At 39.3% G+C, this 23,045-nt stretch overlaps 1 protein-coding gene across 1 annotated transcript in view; it reads left to right on the forward strand.

The window, feature by feature from the left end:
- Nucleotides 1-23,045, forward strand: part of LOC146645400 (cadherin-4-like) — a 252,601-nt gene that overhangs the window by 91,921 nt on the left and 137,635 nt on the right. The window contains exon 3 of the mRNA XM_085392639.1: nt 9,628-9,651. Coding sequence (XP_085248765.1) covers nt 9,628-9,651 — 24 coding nt within the window. The remainder of the gene's footprint in view (nt 1-9,627; nt 9,652-23,045) is intronic.

A 23,045-nucleotide genomic window follows, 5' to 3' on the forward strand; every position in this document is an offset into this window, starting at 1 on the left:
TGGCTCCTTGAATTAATATCAATCCAAATTATACCATGTGCATGTGGGTGTATTGCACAATCAGTTCCAAAATTTTAAAAATGGAATAATTAAATAAACAAAGACAAAAATGCATTCATGCGTTATGTGATGACAGAAAATGATTTGATTGAATAGCTAAGTCATTTAATTTATTTATTGTAAAACAAATATCAACATGCTCAGTTGATACTTATATATTTTGTATATTTGTATATTTTAGTAAGAGACAGGCATTCGTATATATTATGCAAGGTATAGTTGAGCTCAAGGGAATGAGCACAACACTATGTAGTGGCCTTTTTTTGTATGAGATTTGCTGATTCATTGTGCTATCATGCATAAAAAAAATTTTAATAGAGGGCTAGAGCAAAATTTGTATTCAACAGTATTCGGTTGTAATTTTTACTTGTTCCGTTTACTTAAGTGCTTTAGGTTTTTTATAATATGCACCCACAGTAACTGTTTCTGAAAATGTATGCACATATTTTCATCCTGTTAGTTGTTCTGGCAGTCAAACTAAAAGCATCAACCTTTATACTTCAATAACATTGAGTTTATTGCACTTTTAATGCATTATATTTAATTCCAAATGTTCCAAAGAAAGTATAAGTTCATGATGTCCTACAGCTATAAACTATGTGCGCTGAATGAATGAATGCAGAGATGCAGTCTACCCGAAGCCCATGTAATCTTTGTCTCATGCTGAGATGTAGTTTTTGTTATTTAGTCATTATTGTGAAGGGCCCCAGGGTTGCAAAACCCCGCATTTTTTAAAATACATGTGCATGAAACAGTAACTTAAAATGAAGTTAAGAATCCAACAATATACTTGTTAAAGAGGATATTGCATTTGATGTTAATTCAGTTCAGATAGCAAAACGTTGAAACAATGGATTGCAGCTCTTAAGGTTTTATTCCACCGAGACTGACAATGTCTCCTCTTTTATCTTTTCAAACTAAGATATGTATAGCTGATTTACTTAAGTGCATCTGTTGTTGTAGCATCGCTCCTCTCATCCCTTTTTAAAAAGCATCTCGTCTGAAGCTTCTGATCATAATTTGAACAAAAAGGTTATGAGAAAAAAAAAGTACCACATCTGGTCTTGGCCAGTATTTAATTTACGTTTTTTTTATTTTACTTTTAAGGACAAGAAAATATTCTTTTGTTGTTGTTGCCATCTTTAGTTTCACTTTGAAGGCTTTTGTCATTGTGTGTGTGGGTGTCTCTCTATAAAGTGTGTGTTTTTAATCATGCGCGTTTGCCTTTGTAAGTCTGTGCATTTATGCTGATTTTGAAGCACATGTCAATATTTTATGTGTTTCAGAACATTAAAAGGAGTGCTAGCTGGAAAATATCTGCTATTAAGTAGAGTGGACGCAAATAATATCTCTGATGGAGGACTTGCTGTTAAATTGATGAAAACTGTTCTAGAATGAGATTTTAGGTTGTAGTATTGTAACTGCTGAATACTGTAATCATGGATACTGTATCCCAAGCTGCACTGCTCATTATCATTTAAAAGATAAGAAAGATGTATGAAATAAAATAAGCGTTAGCATTGGTTTAGTGGACGTGACAAAATGTGTCGATTGGTGAACGAGTGTTTCAGTTTCTATGCTAGTCAGGTGGTTTCTTATTTAATTTTTCTGTTATAATTCAAATCCCCTCCCCGTGTCTCCTCTTTCATTTTCTCACTCCAAGATGTAGAGTTTGCGTTGACATATATTATATGCAAAGCATTCATTTACATAATGCATTTTACTCCTAAATCCAGACTCTGTGCCAGATCTCGCATAAGCTACCTGCCAAGAATGCATGCAGATAGGAAACAGTGAGAGAGAGAAAAGGTATTGTAGAGGAAAGCGTAAAGAAAATATACTCCAAACAAAGATAGGCCAAGGGCAGTATAAGGAGGGAAGCCAAATGAAAATGGGGGGCAGAAAGGTAAAATAAGAGAAATCTCTTGTGGAAAGCTGTGAGGGAGGTTAAAAAGGCAGAGGACACGAGGAGGACTGAAGGTGCCACTACTTTTCATCCACTGTCTGATCTGTGGGTGGCATTCATGACGGATGGAGAACCACTCTAACTGAAGGTCATATCCGAAGCCCTGCCATTTTGGACTGCCACTTTCACAGCGAAAAGGATAAGTAAAGCTCAGATTGTTGTGTATTCACCCCACTTTCTCTATAGCTGTGTCGATAGAGGAGGGAGAGACAGACAGATGAGGCATGTTGAAGAAATTGTAAGCTTTGAATGCCAAAAAATGATTCACAGTTGTCTAAGCAGGATTTATCTTATCATATCTCTCTCTGTCTTTTTTTTTCTTTGCAAAAGACATTCATACACTGCTGTTCTCAGACTGATATCCAATTTTAATAACAAAGATTTGATCCTCCTTGTTGCTATGTCTCCCATTTTTAATACACCACAACTGAGGTTTCAAATTGCAGATTTTTCTAAATGCATTCCTTTATTTAATGATTAGCCTTTCCACCAGATAGTTCTACAATACAATATCGTGGACAGCTTTTGTTCATATCCAGCTAAGTAGGATTTTTGTTATCAGTGAGATTATTTCTACAAGAGAGACCATACCACGGTAGCAATTACATAAGCATTTGTCATCAAATCGGATTCAGCCCAAATCGGGTGAAACAAATTCCTGGAGGGAAACAAACTACAGCAGACAGCATGTTTCTGAGTTTGCTTTTCCCAGATTGTCACAAGGCTTAAGGACAGCAGTCTGTCACGGCTCCAGCGTCCCTGCAGTCTGGCTCTGACGCAGAGCTATTCGTCTGGCGTTAGAACCATTGCTGGAGCTGGAAGTTCAGACTGGGTTGTTATCCCCCAGGCAGGGCAGAATGCTCATGGCCAGACGACCTCGCTGCCCAGCCTCTAATATCTGATCAAGAACCATCTGCTGAGGCTGCCAGAGCCCACACACTCCCCATACTCCTGACCTCTCCAAGGAAAGCCCGATGGGAAATCAAGCCATTAGTGGACTATTAGAATGATTTTGATGACCATTAGAAAAGAAATGTAGCACAACAAAATGACATTTTCACCCAAGGAATGGAACATTTACTTTTTTGTTTATTAAGAAGGTAGCGTGATTCTGCTCTGCAGTTACTTCTTACTCTTTCTGATTTCTTGTTCATTGTGAGAATATGAGCTTCACTTCTGGCATTTCTTTCTCAAAAGCGTCTCCAAGAAAGCAGTCTGAGCTGAAAAGAATGTGATTAAAAGAAAAAGAAAAAGAAAATACAATATTTTTTGGGTAATTTTATTTTATGCTTTCTGATTATTCTTGTTGACAGATAAAAATGTTAGTACTTGGGCACAAAATAATGCAATTAGCTTTAAATCAGTTTTTAATTCTTCAAATACAGCCCGTTGTTACATTGAAGCTCAGCGATGAAATGGTGTCACAGTACTCAAAGAAAGTGTCCATGTTATACTGGCAGAATGTTTTGTGGATGTCGATATGACATGGACTCATATGAGAGAAAGCTTTTAAGTTCCAAAGAGAAGTATATAGAATGTGTCAAGAGTGCAGTTCACATGAAGTTTTAATGGCCTGCGTGAACAGTTCCCGTTCCTACAGTGTGTCGTGCAGCAACACTCGCCAGACCTTGATAACAGTTGGTTAATGGGTAATGTGCCACACAAGAGTGATGCTGCACTTTCTGTTTTCATTTTGTTGCTGTAGTGCAGTAATTAATCCAGCTGAACCCTTTGTGCTCACAAAATAAATGCTTTCCATTTTCATTAATAGACAACTCATTAGTACATAATGAGCAAGAAGGCAGCACTCCCCGCTCTCCCCGTGCAGCGTGTAGCACATGAGCATGCGCTGCACTCAGCTAATTAAAACCTAGGATTGTCTCCTTGTATTCTTCTCTATAAGAAAAAAAGAAAAAAAGCACGAGCTTTTAAAGCATAAGTTAAATGAGACATGGTATGCAAGCATTTTACACCCCAGAGGTAAAAAACATTATGCAAATCCTCAGTTGTGTGCTCTATAGTTTTATGTCTGAATAACATATTATGTATTGCAAATAGCAAGCTATTAATGAGAAAAAAAATGCAGTTGCCTGTGGTTTCCATTTTTGAATGCAACTTGAAGCTAAGAAAAGATTTCGCTAATCGTATCCATACCTTTAAATCTCACAGACTTTAAGGTTAAGTCCTTCTTTCATCAATCAAAAGTTTGAATGTAATGATTAATGGCAGTGACAAGCTGCCTTTATCCTTGAGTGCCAGTGACTTTTCATCCAGACTGTAATTTTACTTCCTGTGATGTTGTCCAATTCTTAAAGTATAAAATCAAATTCAAGAATCACCATTTTGACACACTGGAAGAATTACAGTTACAGAACAGGATGTGCAAGGAGCGATCTGTAAATCACACTAACACTATTGACCAGAGGTCCATTAGAAGAGAGGGGAGACAGCCAAATTCTAATCGCCCCTCATATCATTTTAAAGATTTGACATAACATTTTTTTTTTACATGAAATATATGATCAATGATCCTCCGTAAAATCATAAACATCATTAACATCCAGATCAAAAATGACCAGCATTGCCATCTATCAGATATTGGCTTCTTTTCTTTCAGTTCTAATTCTAACTGATGGACAATCACTGCCCGTGAGCGAACATGATTAAGAAATGAACAACGACACCATTAAATTTATCCTAATTACATTATACTGACAATATATCAATAGTGAGCAATCATCTCCAGGCTGAGCATGTGTTTCTAAAGTACTTTCTAGAAATCTACATAGTCCGTTCATAGCTCACACACAGATAGATACATGAGTATAATTGCACACATGTATTCATATTCAAATCACCGCACATGCACACTTGAATCACCTTCCAGTGAGGATGATGTTTTCATATGTCATGATGAGGCAATGATTTGCTGCGAAGAATCCTCGCTTCATGACAGGGAGACAAAATCGAACCCAATTTCTGTTTGTAATTAAAACCATTTCCACATTCGCCTCTTGGAAGGCCACAACATTCAGAGGTCAATAGCAGTCTAATTCAGTCATTCAGGGAGCTGTACTGCAGAACAACAGCTTGCAGTTTCCTTAACATCCACATATTCTGAACATGCAAATATAGTAGTAGTGTGGCTTAATGGACCATAAGAATTAAAAGTTTACAGTGACCTCCTGTTGTTTCATTTTAAATAATGTTGTCTCTAAAACTACTTTTACTGTGATTTTAAAACTAATTATACAATTCTTCTGTTCTGTGTTGATGTTCATATCATTTGTGTGCTGAGTTTAATGACCCAAGATCATCTGAGAATCTCTGAAGTCAGTCAGTCAGCAGTCTGAAAATAAACTTGTTTTCTCTTTATTCCCAAACAAAGCCTGAGTAAGAGTTTAGTTTGAAGTTGAACTGCTGCATTTGTGGTCCGACATTATAGAGCTAGACTTTCCATCACTCGAGGGTCACACAGTACTCGTGAATATAAGGTGGGAAACACATGTGCAGAAAGGCAGGTAAAATGTCCAAAACGCGCACACTTCAGCCCAGAGAGTTTGTAGCTACTCGTCACTGATGGTGATAAATCTCGCTATCATTATTAAATCCATCACACAATGTTTATGACTTCAGTCTAGTCTCCCGCAGGTATGCTATTTCATCTTGTAGACACGCAGTAAGGATAGAAAGAACAAGCTCATTGGTCACAAAGAGAGAAAGCATTCTCAATCAAATAGGAGCTTACCTTGCAAATAAAGTTCTATATTTTGATGCTTCCATGTGACAGATGGTAAAAAATATGCCAAACTATATAAAAATGTGCTGACAGAAAACAGAAGCAGACTGTCATCGATGGTACAAAGTGTTAATCAACTTTTACCGCATAACATATTTTGCAGTTTGGCAACTTTTGTGTTATTAGTCATCTGAGAGTTTTAAAGCACACAAGTGCAGATCTACTTTGAGCCTCTTTTTGATGAATGTCTGTTGATGATTTCGTACGGGGAGTCAGCATTACCAGTGTTTCAAAAATTAACTTGTTCCTGCTGAATCATAGTGGCAGTTTTTTTTTGGCAGATTAACATGTATCCTGTTGATATTGCTATATAGAAGCAATGCGGTTGAATTGCTGTCCTACAACAGGTACATAACTATTTGTAATTGCTGTCTCAATGCACCAAAATCGCTTTGAATACCACAACTGACTGCTAGCGATCACAGAGTTGATCCTCATCTTTGAAGCAACCATTTTAAAGTGAACAAGAACCCTGTGCATTGAACAAAAAGTTTATTGCACAAAGCTGCAATAATTTTGGTCGTGCTGTGGAGATTAATCTTGGAGAATTTTTTATATCAGGAAGGATCTCGTGTCACATGCACAATTTTAAACGGACAACTCTTCATTTTGTAAAGTTTTACTTCCACTCTTTTACTCTTTTGCACTATATTGGATAAAAAGTAGTCTTTGGGCAGATAGATTTTATTTTAATGGCTACTGAATGTCATAAACATTTACACAGTGTTTGTAACGGGGCTCGATTAGATTAAAATCTTTAAACTGTAATATAGTCTTAGCTTTTCAACTTGCCCTCCTTTAAAATGAGAGAAATCATCTTGCATTTAAGTCGACTTAAAGTGTGCATAAATAATAAATTAACTTAGCATCAGTCTGCCTTTCTGTCACTTTCTTTCTCTATGCTTTTTTCTTTTGACACTAAGAAGGTAATTTTATGAAAGGCGGGGAGAAATGTTTGGGACATATTTATTTCCTTACGTGATGCGATTATTCTCACAATTTTGCTTTTAGTGTCCTCAGGCACGCTTTTAGGCACAGTTAACTTGACTGTGTTTAAATACATACTTGTGGAAAACCTGTATTGACATATTCCCTTTTTGCATAATACTCAAATCCACCGGAGTATGCATTGGCACATAAACAGCTATTCACTTATTCACTGCAAATTAGTCTCCAAATCCATATAAGCCACTGATAGCTGGGAAGAAATGCAGTAATCAATGACAGAGGTTTTTCTTTGCCTCCCTAAACAGAAGAGTTATTTATGTGTACTGACATCAATCAGCATGTAGTCTCTGCTTCAAACCAGCAAGTTCTAGAGAGGGAAGAAGTGCTTTCTTTTAATGATTTATTATAGCCAATCTGGTGTGTGTTTATTATTTATCATTATTCAAACAATGTTAAGAGAGCATGTTACTACATTTCCTTCACATTTCTTTGCCAGTGTGTTATATCAGTGTCGACAGAGAGGAAGTGGCGCACAGTGTAGCGTAATGCTGTTTGCTGCAGGTAACTATTTGCAGTGACAATTAATTAAAGCCAAATTAAACCCTTTTACATTAAAAATAAATCTGTTAAATTGTATTGTCTGTTTCTTTCCTCGTTGCCGCTTCTTTTCCTCAAAGCTGCATTTAGTCAACTGTAAACTGTCTCCCCGCTGTACTGTGCATTACTGCGAAAAGTCAACACAAATATCAAACTAATGCAGTGGAGTATTATAGACTCCTAAAAAGATTTCAACAACAGCAGCTTTCTGCTGACCTTTTATTCTTACCATCAACTACGCTGAGAAATCTTTCAATAGCTTTGCATAATAGTTTTGATTTAGATTTGTGTATAACAGTGTGTAAATTTGCTTATTGTGGTCTACATCCCGATGAACATTTGGACATCGTGACTGTTGATCTGCTGTATATACCACACACAAACACACAAACACACACGCTATGGCTCTGTTCCATTTTTTTTAAAGTTGCATTTTATGGTATCACTCTTTGAACTATTTTCTTCCAGTCGGGCACATTAGCTAAAAGAAAGCAGGCAAAGAGTCCAGGTTAAGTTTGCTCATTTTGTTTCTGTTGTTCTTTTGTTGAAGTCGTACATTCTGTCTTTATTCTTCCCATTTTTTTTTAAAATAACGTCTACTAGCACAGACTTTAAGAAGACCTTTTTACAGCATAGAGTATGCTATCTTAAATGACACATGACTGAAAAACACTGACAACTATCATGCAGTTTTTAAAGTCTAGTACTAGTAATCAACTTGTATTGATTGGGGACAGTAACAGTGTTTTCCTACTGTACGAACACTGATTAGTCACTTACTTGACTAGCAGTATATCCCAGAAAAAGCTGCTTGTAAGACCCTCTTACTACAAGCACTTACCAGGGCATTACTGTCTGACATACAGAAGTCTTTCTTTTACATAATAAATGAAAAAAAAAGTAGTATAAGAGCCAGCGGATGTGACATGTTAGGCATTATTTTATCGGCTATGTCGCTGCCCTGAAGGTTTTAACAGTAGTGAGGGATTGTAAGCCTTTGGGCTGAAAAGGAAATGGACCAAGGATTTTTCTTTTAGCGATAAGGTTGACTGCACCGGGCTGTGAGAGTGCTTCACTGACTAATTATTTGAAGCCTCCTCTCAGATTAGGGTAGAAGTGCAGAGCTTATGGACAGTTGCATAGCAGACAATCAGACCATGTAATAACCAGAGGGCCAATATTTGCTCAAATCCACTGTAACACCTCGCAAAACAAAAGTGTGTAAAGCCCTAATGCTCAGTCCAATCCCACGGCACACTGCCTTGATAAACACCGACGCCACCTTCACAATGGACGCCATCTTTACTCTGGCAATTAGGCAGAGTTTTGGATTATCGCTTCCTCAGCCCAGCACACCACAAATCCTTCCGGATTCAGTTATTCCCCTCCCACGTCTGCGGCCATTTGGGCTTTTTGGGCACATGGCCAGTAGAGGAAAGAATCTGAACTGCTCAAAGTAAAAAGTTAGAAAGAAAAAAACGTTCTTCTTCTTCTTCTTTTTTTTTTTTTTTTACTGTGCCTATACTCCTGCAACTTTGACGAGTCTATTAAATTAAAATGAAACCTCGGGAACTTGCAAACACTATCCTGTTGAATATTTTATGAGAACAATAAGCTAAATTTACTGTGATCCTTTCCTTTAAATTTTGTAAGTGTTCGGTGTTATCTGAAAAACATTGCACTACATCCTTCCCTCCAAGCTGCTGATGGTTTGATCCTCCCCCTGTAGGCCAGGAATGTCTCCAGTGGTTTCTGCATAAGAAACTAAAATGCTTACTGAAAGAATTTGATTTAGTCTGTCTTATTCTACTTATTCTACTTCAATTGAGTTGTTTTCGTGTGTTAGACAGCACACTCGGGGTAAATTGTGTACAAGATCAAGGGTTTCCAGGGTCAGGAGAGTTGCATCTTTGTAATTGAGGGCCTCTCTTCAATGTGTTTGCTTAGATGCTTTTTTGTCTTCCACCTGGTGACTCTTTGTGGAGTACAGACATTTCACTCTAGTGCCTTTGTGTGTGTTGCCAGCACATCTGCTACACAGTTTACTCATGGTAGCATGGAAATTTATCACAGGTCTCAAATAAAGGACCTCCTTTTTTTGTATATTACCCTACCTGACCCATCACACTGTTTATGCTTTTGGGTGCTTTTCCCCTCTCATCAGTAAATGGCCAACTGTGGCTGTCACCTGCGTTTTATGTGTCTCTTACTCACAGCCTAACACTCTCCTCTGTCCTTCTCCTCTTTTTAATTACAGATACTACTGTCTCATCCCAGAAAGGTAAGACAGCATTTAATCAGTCACGTGTAGATTATCGCATATTTTCAGATGGGTTCCACGTGCTTGTGTTACTCCTGTGTGTGTTCCAAATTTTTGCTAATGAGATGACAAAACATTTCATGTTTTTTTGTTAATGTTGATTTGAAATTGAGTCACTCGTGGGTTTTGTTGCACAACAATCTTTTTGATTACAAAGTCAATCACTCACACCCACTGACACCCAGACTAAATTACCTTGCTACTCTGCAAAGGCAGACAACCCACAGTCTGTTTTTATGCACTGTTTTCTGTAGGTCTTATGTTCAGATTAATCACAGTTCTGTTTAGACTCCTCCACACTTTCATGTGAATGCTAATAAGAGGTTGGAGGAGGTGACTGTTTTGCATAGTGGCTCTTCGGGGACAGACGGGAAGTTTAGTGCAGTTGTAGGAAAGTACCTGTAGGCTGTTTAGATTTTGTAAGATGATAGGGCCAGGCAGTCAAATTGTCTAAACAGCTCCAGGGGTCTTGTTCTGAGTGGCAGGTGTATGCACCAGGCAGTCCCAGCCCCTATACTCTTGCTAGAGATGATACAGTAATGGCAGAGGGTGTGTCACACTCGGTGATTGCAAAGAACGATCAGACAATCAGCCAGGAAAACTCCCTGCTGATTTTGTTGAAACTGTCTTTTATTCCCTGCTGTGCTTATAAGAATATAGATATTCTTTTGTACAAGCTTTTACCAGAGCAGAACAGAACACAGATACAAATATTTTCATTGTCACCTGGATCTGATATAATGCGCATGTATATGTGAAAAACCTAAACAGCAGGTGGGTTTCTCTGGGAACATGGTGGCATTTTTGCCTTTCAAAGCTTTAGATCTGAAAAAGATACAGTTCATCTGCTTGACTGGGTACACACTGTATGCTCTCACTCACACACTGTTGTGAGCCTATGTATGTGATGACTGTGTGGTGTACAAAGCTGTCAGATTGGCCTATAAAGGTAAGTGATGCGGGTTGCCCGAGCCTCGCTGTCTGATGAATGTTGAAGGGGTGCAGAAGCTCGCGAGGTGTACATCATCCCTCCACAGCTGCACTCGCATACGTTTCTGAAGGAAGTGGGGGGATAAATAAGGCCGCGCAACCCTGACAGTGAATGAATGCTTGCTTTTGTCAGCCCGTGTGTGTCCGTGCCTGTGTCTGACTTAGTTGTGTGCGTGTTTTTGTATGTCTTTCTTTTCTTTCACATCTTGTATGTCCAATTCAAATCTGTTTAGTTAGAAGCATCAACAAAAACAGCTACCAATCCCACACAATGAGAGTGTCATCTGGCTGTATTCATTAATATACTGTGAGTTATAGATGGTTATGCTGCTCTGAAAGTGTCATCAGTGCTCAGCAGCCTTGTGGCCTTGAGGCAAAGATAATGTTCATATACCATGTGTTTGTATGAAAAGATGTGTATATGTTCATGTGTGTGTGTATGTGCACCTCAGCACAAAAGATGAAAAAAGCTGGAAGTTTGTCCAGCAATTTCAATGCAGTTATATTCAGCACAAACTAAGAGGCTACATTATATTACACGTGTTAGACTGAAGGGCAGCACACAGTAGTTAGGTCCAGGTAGGATTCAAGCTACATTTGAATAACCTTTACTGTTGTTCCATACCAATATGATTAGTGATTAATAAAGGCTCTTATTATAAGTTGACCTTATTCTTCAGTTTTCTGCTTCTGTGGAACATCTCTGCTATCGGCACCTTTCATGACATCCTTTATCCAACACTTCTCCACCCCCTTACACTCCTCCTCCCTCTCTGCTGCCAAACGAAGTATATTTATGGCACCTGTGCTGGAAAAACAGTCTCCAGGAGACGTCCCACTAATTTCATTTTCAAAATGCCAGCAATAAATTTATCAAATGGGCTGAATCGAATCGGAGTCACACGCCGTGCCATCCGTCATGGGCTGTCCCTCAGGGGCCTGTGGGCGTACTTAAGCCGGCCAAAAACCTCCGCTGGCAGGAGAAACCAGATGAATATACTAGAGAAATATGCTGAGAACAAGAATGTGTGCGCATATCTTTATGCGCTTAGATCCATATGTGCAAGCATAAATTAGCTTGTCCACACGCAGGGATGCATATGTGTGCACAGAGGTCAATGCTAATTTTTCAGCTCATAGAAGCCTCATGTCGAAATCTGAGCTAAGCGCTTTGGATGTCAGTGTGCCAGAACAGTAATTGATTAATTGCAACACAAGTTAATTGATTGTTTTGCACATTTTTGCTTTTGTGAATCCCTCTCAGTTCAAACACTGCTTTGAGCTTTATCCCCTCCCCTGCCTCTGAAAACTCGAGTTTCACACGCTCTGTGCCCTCCCATTCCCCTCCCATTTCTCACTGCCTCATCCTCTGTACCTCACTGTGGCACCTTTGCCTCTCTTTTTAAATGCCTCTGTCCCCACTTTGCTTTTGTTTCACCGATCTTTTCCTCTGCCTATCTTTCCTTGCCCTCTCAACATTTATCACCGTGCAGGCTAAGCCAGGCATGAGGGAGGGTAAAGCAGCTTAGTACTAACAGTTCTAATGAAGTCAGGCCCTGTATCCCTCTAACAGGGATCAGTGGAGCTAGTCTGTGAAGCCTGTCAGCATTTAATGATTAGATGAAACATTCAGACACCCGCTACGAGAAGACATGCACACTGATATATGGTAATACCCAGCTGTGGTCTCTGTTACGCAACTCAACAAAGAATTATGCACACAAACACACTCTCACTAGCCCCCAAACTCCAGCTGTAAAGATCATGATTTATGACTGAAGCATGGCATCAAGGGTATACACAGCAAAGTGATTGGAATAAAAGCAAATGACAGAGAGGTTCAGAGAATGAACAATCTGGCTATTGATTTTTGCTATGTGCAGGAAGGTGGACAAAAAAGTAAACTGCATGAGAGAGATTTACTCCTTGACTTGATGAGCAGACTGTAAACAACTCCACACGCTCTCGTCAAGATGCATGCTGCGATCCATGATTTTTCCCTGCTTCTTGCTTCTGCTAAAATGCCTGATAGAAGATCAATAAACAGGTCATCATCTTTTTGAACATTTCAAGATTCACCGCTGATTAATTCTGAATCCTATTAGATTAAGTTGTCCTAGTCTGTGCCCACGCACGGCAGCTTAATGTGTGCCCGTGGTGTTGTACGTGTTGTTGGCATATGAGAAAGTTTTTCAGAGGGAGTACGTTAGTGTGTTGAAATGCTGAATCTGAAAAATAGAGTGACAGAGGCAATGGTTGGGTCAACAAGCTGCCTGTTTGTCAGAGTGAAAGGGTGCCCACAAGGCCTTAGCTGCTTTTTGCCCCATTAGCTGCACATGCAAATTTACCTGTCAGCTTTACAGCTACACAAGGAAATCGCAGTCTTCTCAACTTCTCTGCCTCACTCTTATTCCAGTCCCCCCCCCCCCCCCTCTCTAAATCTCAAACTCCAGATCTCCTCCTCATTACATTTTGTTCAATATCTTCCTTCCACTGCAAAATTGGGAACATATTCTGTCCTCACACCAGTAATTTCTCTCCCTCTTGTAAAAGTACCTGTTTAACTCCACTTGAAGGATTGTGAGACACTGGATTTGAAATAAATGTATGTGCATTTCTGCCAGAACGCATCTGCTGCTTCAAGGCTTTTCACATATCTCTTGCTTAGCAAAGCCTCATAAAAAAGTACTTGGCGAAGCTACTTGAAAATACAGTTTTTCTAAGGAACCACTTTCAGCCAAAGAAGTTGAGAAGGAAATGTCCACTGAGCTTAATTTATAATTTGTTAACTGATAATTATAATACTGTAATCCTTATGTGATCTTCTCAGCTATTAACTGCCTCGTAAATCCAGCCACAAAAGAAGCTCCTCTCACTCTATGGCCACATCAGAGTGTAATGGTGTTGCTCAGAGGTAATATAATAAACATTAAGTTGAGTACTAGCCAGGATATAAATAATGATATGTGAGAGACCCTGTCTGGACTCATGAATTAAAACCCCATCCTGTTTCCATGATCTAGTTCTGGAACATTAGAGTGTTCAGTTGCTAAAAGGGGTTAAAATGTTGTTGTAGCTGTTGTCAGTGAAAACCCTACTTTATCCCTCTTAAAGCATCCATCCATCTGCCCATCCGTTTTCTTACTTATCCAATGTAGGGCTGTGGTAATGTAGTGTAGGGTGGTGGTGGGAAGGGGGTTCGGGCTTATCCCAGCTATCAAGGCAAGATTTTGCAATCAGAATTGTGATCTGAATCCAACGTTTTGCCAAAGACATTTTCCTTTTCCAAAAAAGCGAGCTCTGTCAATTCTCGATAGCCTCTTCTTGTTCACGTGTTACTTTTATTTCGTCATTTATTAATTTACATTCATGTCATGTTCATTATCACAGTGCATTTGTAAGAGGGAAGTGTCCAAGCCAGGAAGGGGGAAGAAAAAAAAGAAAGAGAGAAAAAAGAAAAAGGGGGATCCAAAACTTCTACAGGAACAAAAAGCATTTATGCAACCATGAATTCAAGAGTTCTGCAGAAAACACTTCTTTGCCGTTATTCACTACCAGAACTCAGGAGCAGAAATGGAAGTTACGATGGTATTTCACATTTGATTCTAAATTCAAATGAAACAATAAACAAGATGGTTAATAAAACCAAAAATGACAACTTTTACCAATATAACGTATCCTCAAGGAGAATGTAAAGATGAGATAAAGTAATAGTTGCAATTATTTTCAGACATCTGCACCCTGTGCAGTCAGACTCTAAATGGCTTTGTTGATCACATACTGTACCTATCATATGGTTATACAGCTGGTGCTTTGTTTTACTTTGACTCATAAGCTTCACAAACACTCTACGCACTAATAAACTGTAAGAATAGACCTTATGTATGCATTGCTTTTGATAGTAGCATATAACTTAACGGATTTTGCTTGAAATTTTTTATTGCCATCCTTTGTCCTCACAGAATGAATCATAGTGCCATTGTTCCCCTGACTTTTATATTTGCCCTTCTCTGGTACAGAAAGGAGAAAAAAAAAGCCCAGTCAGTAGATAGTTATATTGTCACAAAATGTTGGCCATTCATGGTTTGCACGTAATCACCTCGTACGTTATTAAAACTTTGATCTGCAGACAAATTATTAAGCACCATCATCAAGGCAAAATTGCACGACATATCTTTAGCTTATGACAACAAACCTATTAAATTCATAACATTTCTAGCTGCCTCACGAGTACCTCAGAATTAGCTTTTGCTAAACTGAAAGGGTGTAAAACAGTTTAAAATACCATCATTGATTTATGATATGCTGTGAATGACACTAACTCTCTATTGGCCTGTGCTCAGGATCACAGTTCATTCGCCTAAGCTTATCATATGAAAGAAGAACAGAAAAACTTTAATTTGGTGTATTTTCACTCCACTTTGAACCATTGTTTTACAGTTTCTTTTAACTTGAGTTGGCTCAAAGCAATAAACTGCCATAACTGGAGGTGCTTCAAGGTTTCTTATCTGGCAGTAATACTGACTACAGTGTGTGTGAACATGTCATACTTTGTCTTTGATGTGTGCTGCTCATGCTACTGTGAATCCCTGTGACAAGAACCATGCTTTTTTCACCTTTAATTTGTACTTTTTTAAAGATTTTCAATTCAGTTCTGCAAGAGCTGCAAGATCATTATAGATATCATCTTCCCTTTCTTGCATATCTCAGGCCAACTGGTTCAGCATGTTTGGGTTCTTTTTAAATGGCAACAGAACTTACTGTAAGTCCACGGCCAATCTCGAATGTCTGTGTCTGAACTGGTTAGAGAAAGTGGTCAACAGAGTCACCTCTGAATGAGACAGAATGTAGCCTCTTCCCACAACAAGGTGAGAAGCTCTTCGTTATTAGATCACAAGAGGGTGATAGTGCATTTTATTTGCCAGGCTAAACTCTGCAATATGTCCAACTGAGTCTTAGCTAAAGATAAAGATAAAGACAAAACCACACAAAGAGAGCCTCAGCAGACCCACATCTTAGACTCATTAAGACTGCCTGGGCATTGAAACATTTCTCAGGCAACGACAGAGAGAAGATAAAAGCAGAGACAAGTATAACAAAAGAATGGAGACTGAAGTAAATTTATCACCACTCTTTCTTAAAGAATCCTGCTCTAAGCCTCAACTGCCAATTAGGTACGAGAACAGCCTGTTCCCTTGACGGATGAACTTAATTTGATATTCCGTGCTCCGCTCAGTAGGGTGCAACAGTGATTGCACCGGTGGATGGAATTTTCAGGCCATCCATACAGACTAGGCGTAATCGACTATGTAGATATAGACTGAAGCTTATCATAACTATTTCTCTTTGGTAGAGTAGTTTTATTTAAAAGAGGGGTCAGGTTTCTATTGAAGTGTGTGTGGCAGGTATCTGGAAGATTAGAGCATTGTTGCCCAGAGACGCTTGTGTTGCTACGTGGGATTACCCAGGAACAGAGCTGCAGTAATCCCATGGAGTAAATAACTCTTTGTCATAATTCAACATGTTATTGTCACAGGAATACCTGCTCTAAATCATTTTGAGGATTCATACATCTTTGTCTGTTTGCTGACAAGACACCACAGTTAGGCTTGAACCCTACAGGGCTGGCATTGCCAGGGAAGTGGGTGGCATATTGCACCCAGCGGGAAAGCTCCTATGTAGGCCTGCACGGCGGAGGGATTTGACCAGCTTGGATTAGCTCAGCAGGGTGAAACAGAGGGATACAAACAGGACAGATGGGGAGGGACAGACTCAGAATGGAAGAAAGGGTACATCAGTCTCTGTTCAGCACAAGAACACCTGAGAAACCTGAAAAAAGCTGCAGAGAATCATGTGGAATATTGTTAATATGCTAGTGAGCAGCACACACCAGTGAACCATGAAACATGAAACAGCAACCAATACCTCTGAGAGCCGCTGTAAACTCCGAGCCAAACTAATCACCAGTTAATTATACATAGGGTTTTACCATTTCATAAATTTCAAATAGTTTTGCCCTGTCTTAAGCATTCGGACTTCTTCCTTTTACATTTAACAACAGCTTTACATTTCTGAGTGAGGATGGGAATATTAATTGAAATGCCCACAATTAGATAAACACAGCTCCCAACTCCACAGTCGCACTAATTAAGCAAGCTTTTTTTTCCTGTACAGTGCTGTGCTCTCAAACCTCATCAACTGCTCAAAGACATGTCACCACAGTAATGGCAGATGGGTATATTTAAAAAAAAAAAAAAACTAAGCTAAAACAGTTAAAGACACACACAAGCATTAAAGAAAGCAAAGGCAGTTGCCTCTGACAGACTGCTGAGGAAATGTGTCTTTATTCTTTGCTCAGAGTCGTCCATCCTGTCCAAAGGATGGATCTAATCCAAGAGTTTATTACCAAACTTCAGATGCAAAGCCTATTCGTTTTCTGACACCAAAGAGGGCCAAGAAAATGAATCGGGGTCTGGACAAATTGGCATCACTCACACAAGCGCAGAGGGAAGAAATTCTCAAAAGTCGAAGTCGTGTCCTCCTTTAGTTCCTCTCTAAGAAACTTCCAGACTTTCTCTGAAAACTATGTTCATTTTTTTGTACTGTTCACACTCTCACAGTGCAAACAGTTGAGAATTTATTTTATAGTTCAAGCCATACATTGTTAAAGAATTCTCGCACAGTAAACAAACCAACATGATCAGTATGAGCAGCAGACATTGTTTCCCAAGTTGAAGATGTAGAAATGGGTTAAAAAAGAATCCTCCATTAAACTGAGAGAGAGAACTAAACAGCAGCGGTCACCCACCTATTGGGTGAGTCCTCTTGAATATAGCTTTTTCATACAATTTTAAGTAACCACTTTGCACTCAGCAGAAATCATTCTAACAAATGAATGTGCAAAGCTACGTAAGTTTCCGGTCAGTCTGTTTACACTCGAGACAGAGAGACAAGGCACCCAGGAAGAAAGGTGGAACTAGATGGATTATTCCAGGCTAATTCCTAGCACAAATCAACTCTCAACCATCAATAATTCATGTGGAAGTCTTTGAAAAGTAAACACTGCTTGGGCCATTAAAAACCCTGATTGGCTATAAATACTGTACACAGCTTAACTCTACATACAGAGGTTCTGTAGCTGCTATAGAAAAAAGTACATTTGCTCTATATGGAAATCCAGCGCTCATTAGAGAAGGTACCCATATGGAAAAGATATATATAAATCTTATAAAGTTTGTATCTGTCTTGTGTGAAACTTGTATGAAAAGCATATAAGTGTGAAAACAGATATAAGATCCCTTGAAAAATTATATAATGAAACTTGTATGTTTTGGATACTTACTAAAACAATGTATGAAAGTAATGCGAAAGTGGCCACTTTCATGAGTAAATCATGTAAGCCTTATATGATTTACTCATGAAAGTGGCCACTTTCATGAGTAATCACATATAAGTTTTTACTATTTCTTTTCCGTATGGGTAGATTCCTTTGTAGAGCCATAGCCAGTATTACCTGGTGCAACATTAGCATGGAAATGATGCTAAAGATGACAGCAGAGAGGGGTAGTTAGACTGACAGCTGGTGCTGGAACATGTTGGGTTTTGTGGATTGATGTTCTCTGTCAGCTTTGCCTCTGTGTACTTCAGACAAATTGTGCTCTCGTTCAGTTGGTAAATGCACACATAGCCAAAATGCTAAAGAGGATCATGCCCCCACTGTAGGTAATTTTACTCTGCTCTGTATCATTTGCACATTGACTTTACCTCCCACTTTGTCTCTGCAAGTTGTTGTTTTTTCCTCGCTTGTCTTTCATGTACTTTTTCAAGCTCTGTTTGTGACTGTGATTAGGGTGTATGGTTGGTTTATGTAGCTTTTAGCAATTCCCTGTACTCCGGCAAATCCCGCCTGAGCAATGCAAGACAGGGAGTGGTCTCTGTCTCTCTCAGTCAGAAATGCTCATTAGATAAAGAGGAGGTTCCTCTGCTTTACCTCCACTTTCCTTACAATATTTTACATTCTGCTTTCCTGTCTTCTGTATCTTTCTCGCTTTCTTACTTTCTTGCTCACATCTTGCAATGCCCTGGAGATGGTCCTGTCAGTACAAACAGCATCTGTCCAAGAGAATATCAAGATGTGTAATCGTTCCCTAAAGAATCAACTGTAGAAAACAGTTTTTTTCTTCTTTTTCGAACTTTGATGCTGAAGGTTTCATATATACGATTTATAGACATCACACAGTGGATTTTCTGTAACTGCATCAGATTTAAATGATCAATTAATCAATGATAACAAGAATTCTACATTAGCTTCGCTATGATAGTCTGCTTTTACATCTTTTATTTTTCTCTTCCCCACTTTCTTTGAAGCAGTCTTTCTGATGTGATTTATTATTGAGTGGAACCCTGGGAATTCTTCTTCTTTCGGCTGGTCCCATCTCGCCCGATCCCCAGCATCGTCTTCTGTCACACCAAGTCACTGAATATCCTCCTTCACTACATCCATGAGTCTTTGTCTTTTCATCCTGCCTGACAGCTCCATATTCAACATCCTTTGCTCACTATTTCTCCTAAGCACATGTCCACATCATCTCAACCTTTCCTCTGTAACTTTCTCCAACTGTTTGACCTGAACTGTCCCTCTGATCTATTCATTTCTAACCCTGTCCATCCTGGTCCCTCCTAACAAAAATCTTAACATCTTCAACTGTGCCGCCTTCAGCTCGATCGCCTGTATTTTTACTAGCACAGGTCTCACCAGCACTGTTGGCCAACAGCACTCGAGGTGGTCATTGTAAACCCAGGCTGAGACCAATCCGGTATAGAAATCTCATTTTTCTTGATGAGCGACGTTCAATTTGGCAACAATTTTAGCATTCCATACAAACAATAAATAGCATTAATTTCTACATATGTGGAAATTACACACTTCTCAGAGATAGTAACTCATCTTTTCAACATGTGGAAAAATTTTGGTTCATTTAAGATTATATTTTTCCATGCAGAGACCTGTAAGATACAAGGAAGTAAGATAGAAGGAGTAAAAGCAGTTTGCTGATATTTAAATACATACATATATATATATATACATATTAGGACTGGGCGATATATCAAGTTTTTTAAAAGTATCGATATATTTTAATACGGGATATCGGATGTGACAATATCGTTTATATCAATATAGTATATGTTACGTTATAATTATACTTGTGGAGCCGCTAGTTTGCCTCTCTTTCGTCCACTTTTGTCTCTATGCAACGTTACTCTACCTCGCCTCTCTCCTTCACTGAACACAACTACCCCTCCTCCATCGCTTCACCTGCAGGCAATGACAAGATGGACACGGCAAATCTCTGTTAACGAGTTACCGTGCTAACGAGCTAACCACGCTAACGCCATGCAGCCCACAGGGGCTGCACAGCCTAAAATCCTTTCATTTTCTCAAAAATCGACAGTTCACCTTTAGTATGAATTCTGGTTGTGCTTGATGACCGCAAATTGATTTTATGTGGTACACGGCGCTCAGCAATCTGTCAAAAAATGTTTTAGTACGACTTTAGTAAGCTACGGAGCTGCACCGCTTGATGGATTGTTGGAGCATTACGGCTACCAAGGAGCCTCGCGGAGTGATACGCACTGTGCTTCAACGTAATATTAGCGTATTGTGTGTGTATAAGGACCATAAATGACACCTGTTAAGAGACACGGTTACGAAGCGGATTTCAAACTCCAGGCTGTCAGTCACGCAGTAGAACTTGGGAACAGAACAGCTGTGAAATCTGTCTTTGTTATTATGCTCAGCGTCTTTTAGTTTACATTTTGACTGCACAATTGTGAGCTCTTTGTTATGCACAAAAACAACATTGTTTTCTTTTATTTATGGAGCATTATTATTCAATAAATGCTGATAATTTATTTTTGAGTAATTTTTTCATGTATATCTACGCTGTATGTTAATAAAAGTGCCTGTGTGACGTCTGGGACACAGCTTTGACTAAGAACTCTTTTTTTGTTCTTACTTTGTGGCTTTAAAATAAATATCGAGATATATATCGTATATCGCCATCCAGCTAAAAAATATGATATGAATAAGATATGAATTTTGGGTCATATTGCCCAGTCCTAATACATATATATCTCTCTGTGTGTTTCTAACTGTATGTCTGTTTGACTGAGCATTTATGTGCAAGCATCAGCGTGTGGGTGTAATCACTTGCTGCAGCTCACTCCCATTAGTGTGTAGGGATTCCTGTGCTCTGCTTTTAGCCAGAGGAGACCAATTAAAGCCATCAGCCAGTGTTGGGGGAGCCGGGCTGCTCTCAGAGACCACAGGACTCTAGAACAGAGGGTTTAGGCTGGCTCCATCCTCCTTCACCTCTCCACTGTCTGCAGACAGGCAGTATGAGGAGATTCTGGGAAAATTACAGGCACATCCAGTAATTTGAATTGATTCTTTAATTATGCATTTTGCATCTTTTTCTATTGTAGTTCAGCATCTCCATACATAAAAGTTATTGTAATATTTGGTATCATTGCCTTAACTTAAGTGACAAGGGGGAGAACTCCAACATACATGGGAAGTAAGATCGGGTCAGCAGAGTCATTTTTAAGAGTTTTCAATCGAGGGTTTTTGAGCTGATGGAGGTTGCTCATTCTTTTTCCCCCATTGAGATTTTCATGTGGTATAAATTTCACTTGTATCAAATGTATTTTAGTTTTTATCACTGGAGGAAAAAATTAAAATGAAATGTGGTTGCCGTACCATCAATCCTGAGTTCTTACTCAATAAAGCAAGAACTCAGTAAAATTCATCTTTAAGTTGTAACTTGCCAAGAATAAAGTTATGCCCTCTTTTTGTAACTCAAATTCTTTATTTCTGTAAGAACTTATTTTATCTCGTGAACAAGAATTCTGTGATTTTCAAACAGAAGTTTTCAGTGCTGTGAGGATGCTTGCATGAATCTTATAAAAAACATTCCCATCTCCCTAATAAAATGCAGAAAGGAGTAGCAGAGATTCACAGTTTGAGGCCTTCCCAGTGGGTGTTATTATTGTGCGTTTTCCTGCAGCCTTCCACACTAATGATTCTCTTGTCAGTGATGCTTGACCATGCTTCAGGGCTTTGTTATGGTATGGAGGCCAAAGATGTCATACCCCATTACAAAATAAGGCACTAGATATGAGCTTCCTCTTTTCTTTTTTTGCCCCTCCCTCCCCTTTGTCTCCTGCTCTGCCTCAGCTCTGGGGATCACTGCTGTGGAAATAGAGCCTGCTCCGTAGTGTCTACTCAGTAGGTAATAACTCGCTGTTCAGGCTCAGATAAAGAGCTCCATTCATTTAAGTGGCTGCTCTCTTTGTACACACGAGTGACACCTATCCCCTGGGAGAGCAGCGGTGAACTACAGGGTTGAAACTACAGGCACAGCTTTCAGCAGCCCTGATTGCCTCCCTTAGAGCTCCTCGGTGGAGAAGCCTAACTCCTCTACATACCAACTCTCTCATTTTCCATCTGATTTTCATTTCTTTTTAGTGGAAACACCTAATCTTTTTTTCCCCTTCGTCTTTCACTCCCCTGCCCACCTCTTACTACATTAACCCATTGCCTCTATTATTACCTCCACCTGCTTCTTCCTTTCCCTGCACATCTCCATCTTCTGCCCTAATCACACCACCACTCCTTTTTACCCCATCATTTCGGTGCATTGCTCTTCACTCTCTTCGATTTTCTCTTTCCCACGCTCATCTCTATTATCAAGTTTCACTCTTTCTCTTTCCTCCATCCATCTCCCCTTTCCTGTTCTGTATCTGCCTCAGTCTCAAGAGAGCGTCTGTGGGGTCCCTGAGCTCTAGTAGTCACTGATGTGTGTACCGGTCAGCGGTACTCATGGGTAATGTGTAGATCATTCATCCTCTGGACAGGTATGTAATAGAGGCGGGACGAAGGGGAGAAGGGGGACAGTGGGAGATCTCTGGAGCTATGAGAATCAATTTCACTGGGAATTACCAGAGCAAAGAAGCAGAACCTCACCCTCTCTTTCTTTGCTTCCTTCTCCCCTCTCTGCCTCATTCTCTCTCTTTCTCACTCTGTCTTCATTTCCCTACTCTCCTATCTCATTCCTCTCTGACTGCTCATACTGATCAGCTCACAATACGCCCTAGCATTACCCTAGCCAAGTAGCTGGATAAATCCCTACACAAATTAGAACACAGAAGCCATTATTTAAGTCAACCCCTTTTCTTGGCTTCAGCAAGAAAATTATAGTCCTGTGTTTAGAACTGCAGAACAAAGGAAACATGCTCTCTTTTTTCCACTTCCAGCACTTTTCCCTGGGCGCAGTAGTACATCAGAGAAACTAAAGAGAGAAAGA

The sequence above is a fragment of the Rhamphochromis longiceps genome, linkage group LG20 (genome assembly GCF_057381845.1).
Source record: "Rhamphochromis longiceps isolate RC_006_pf linkage group LG20, R_longiceps_female_GT1.1, whole genome shotgun sequence".
Lineage (NCBI taxonomy): Eukaryota > Metazoa > Chordata > Actinopteri > Cichliformes > Cichlidae > Rhamphochromis > Rhamphochromis longiceps.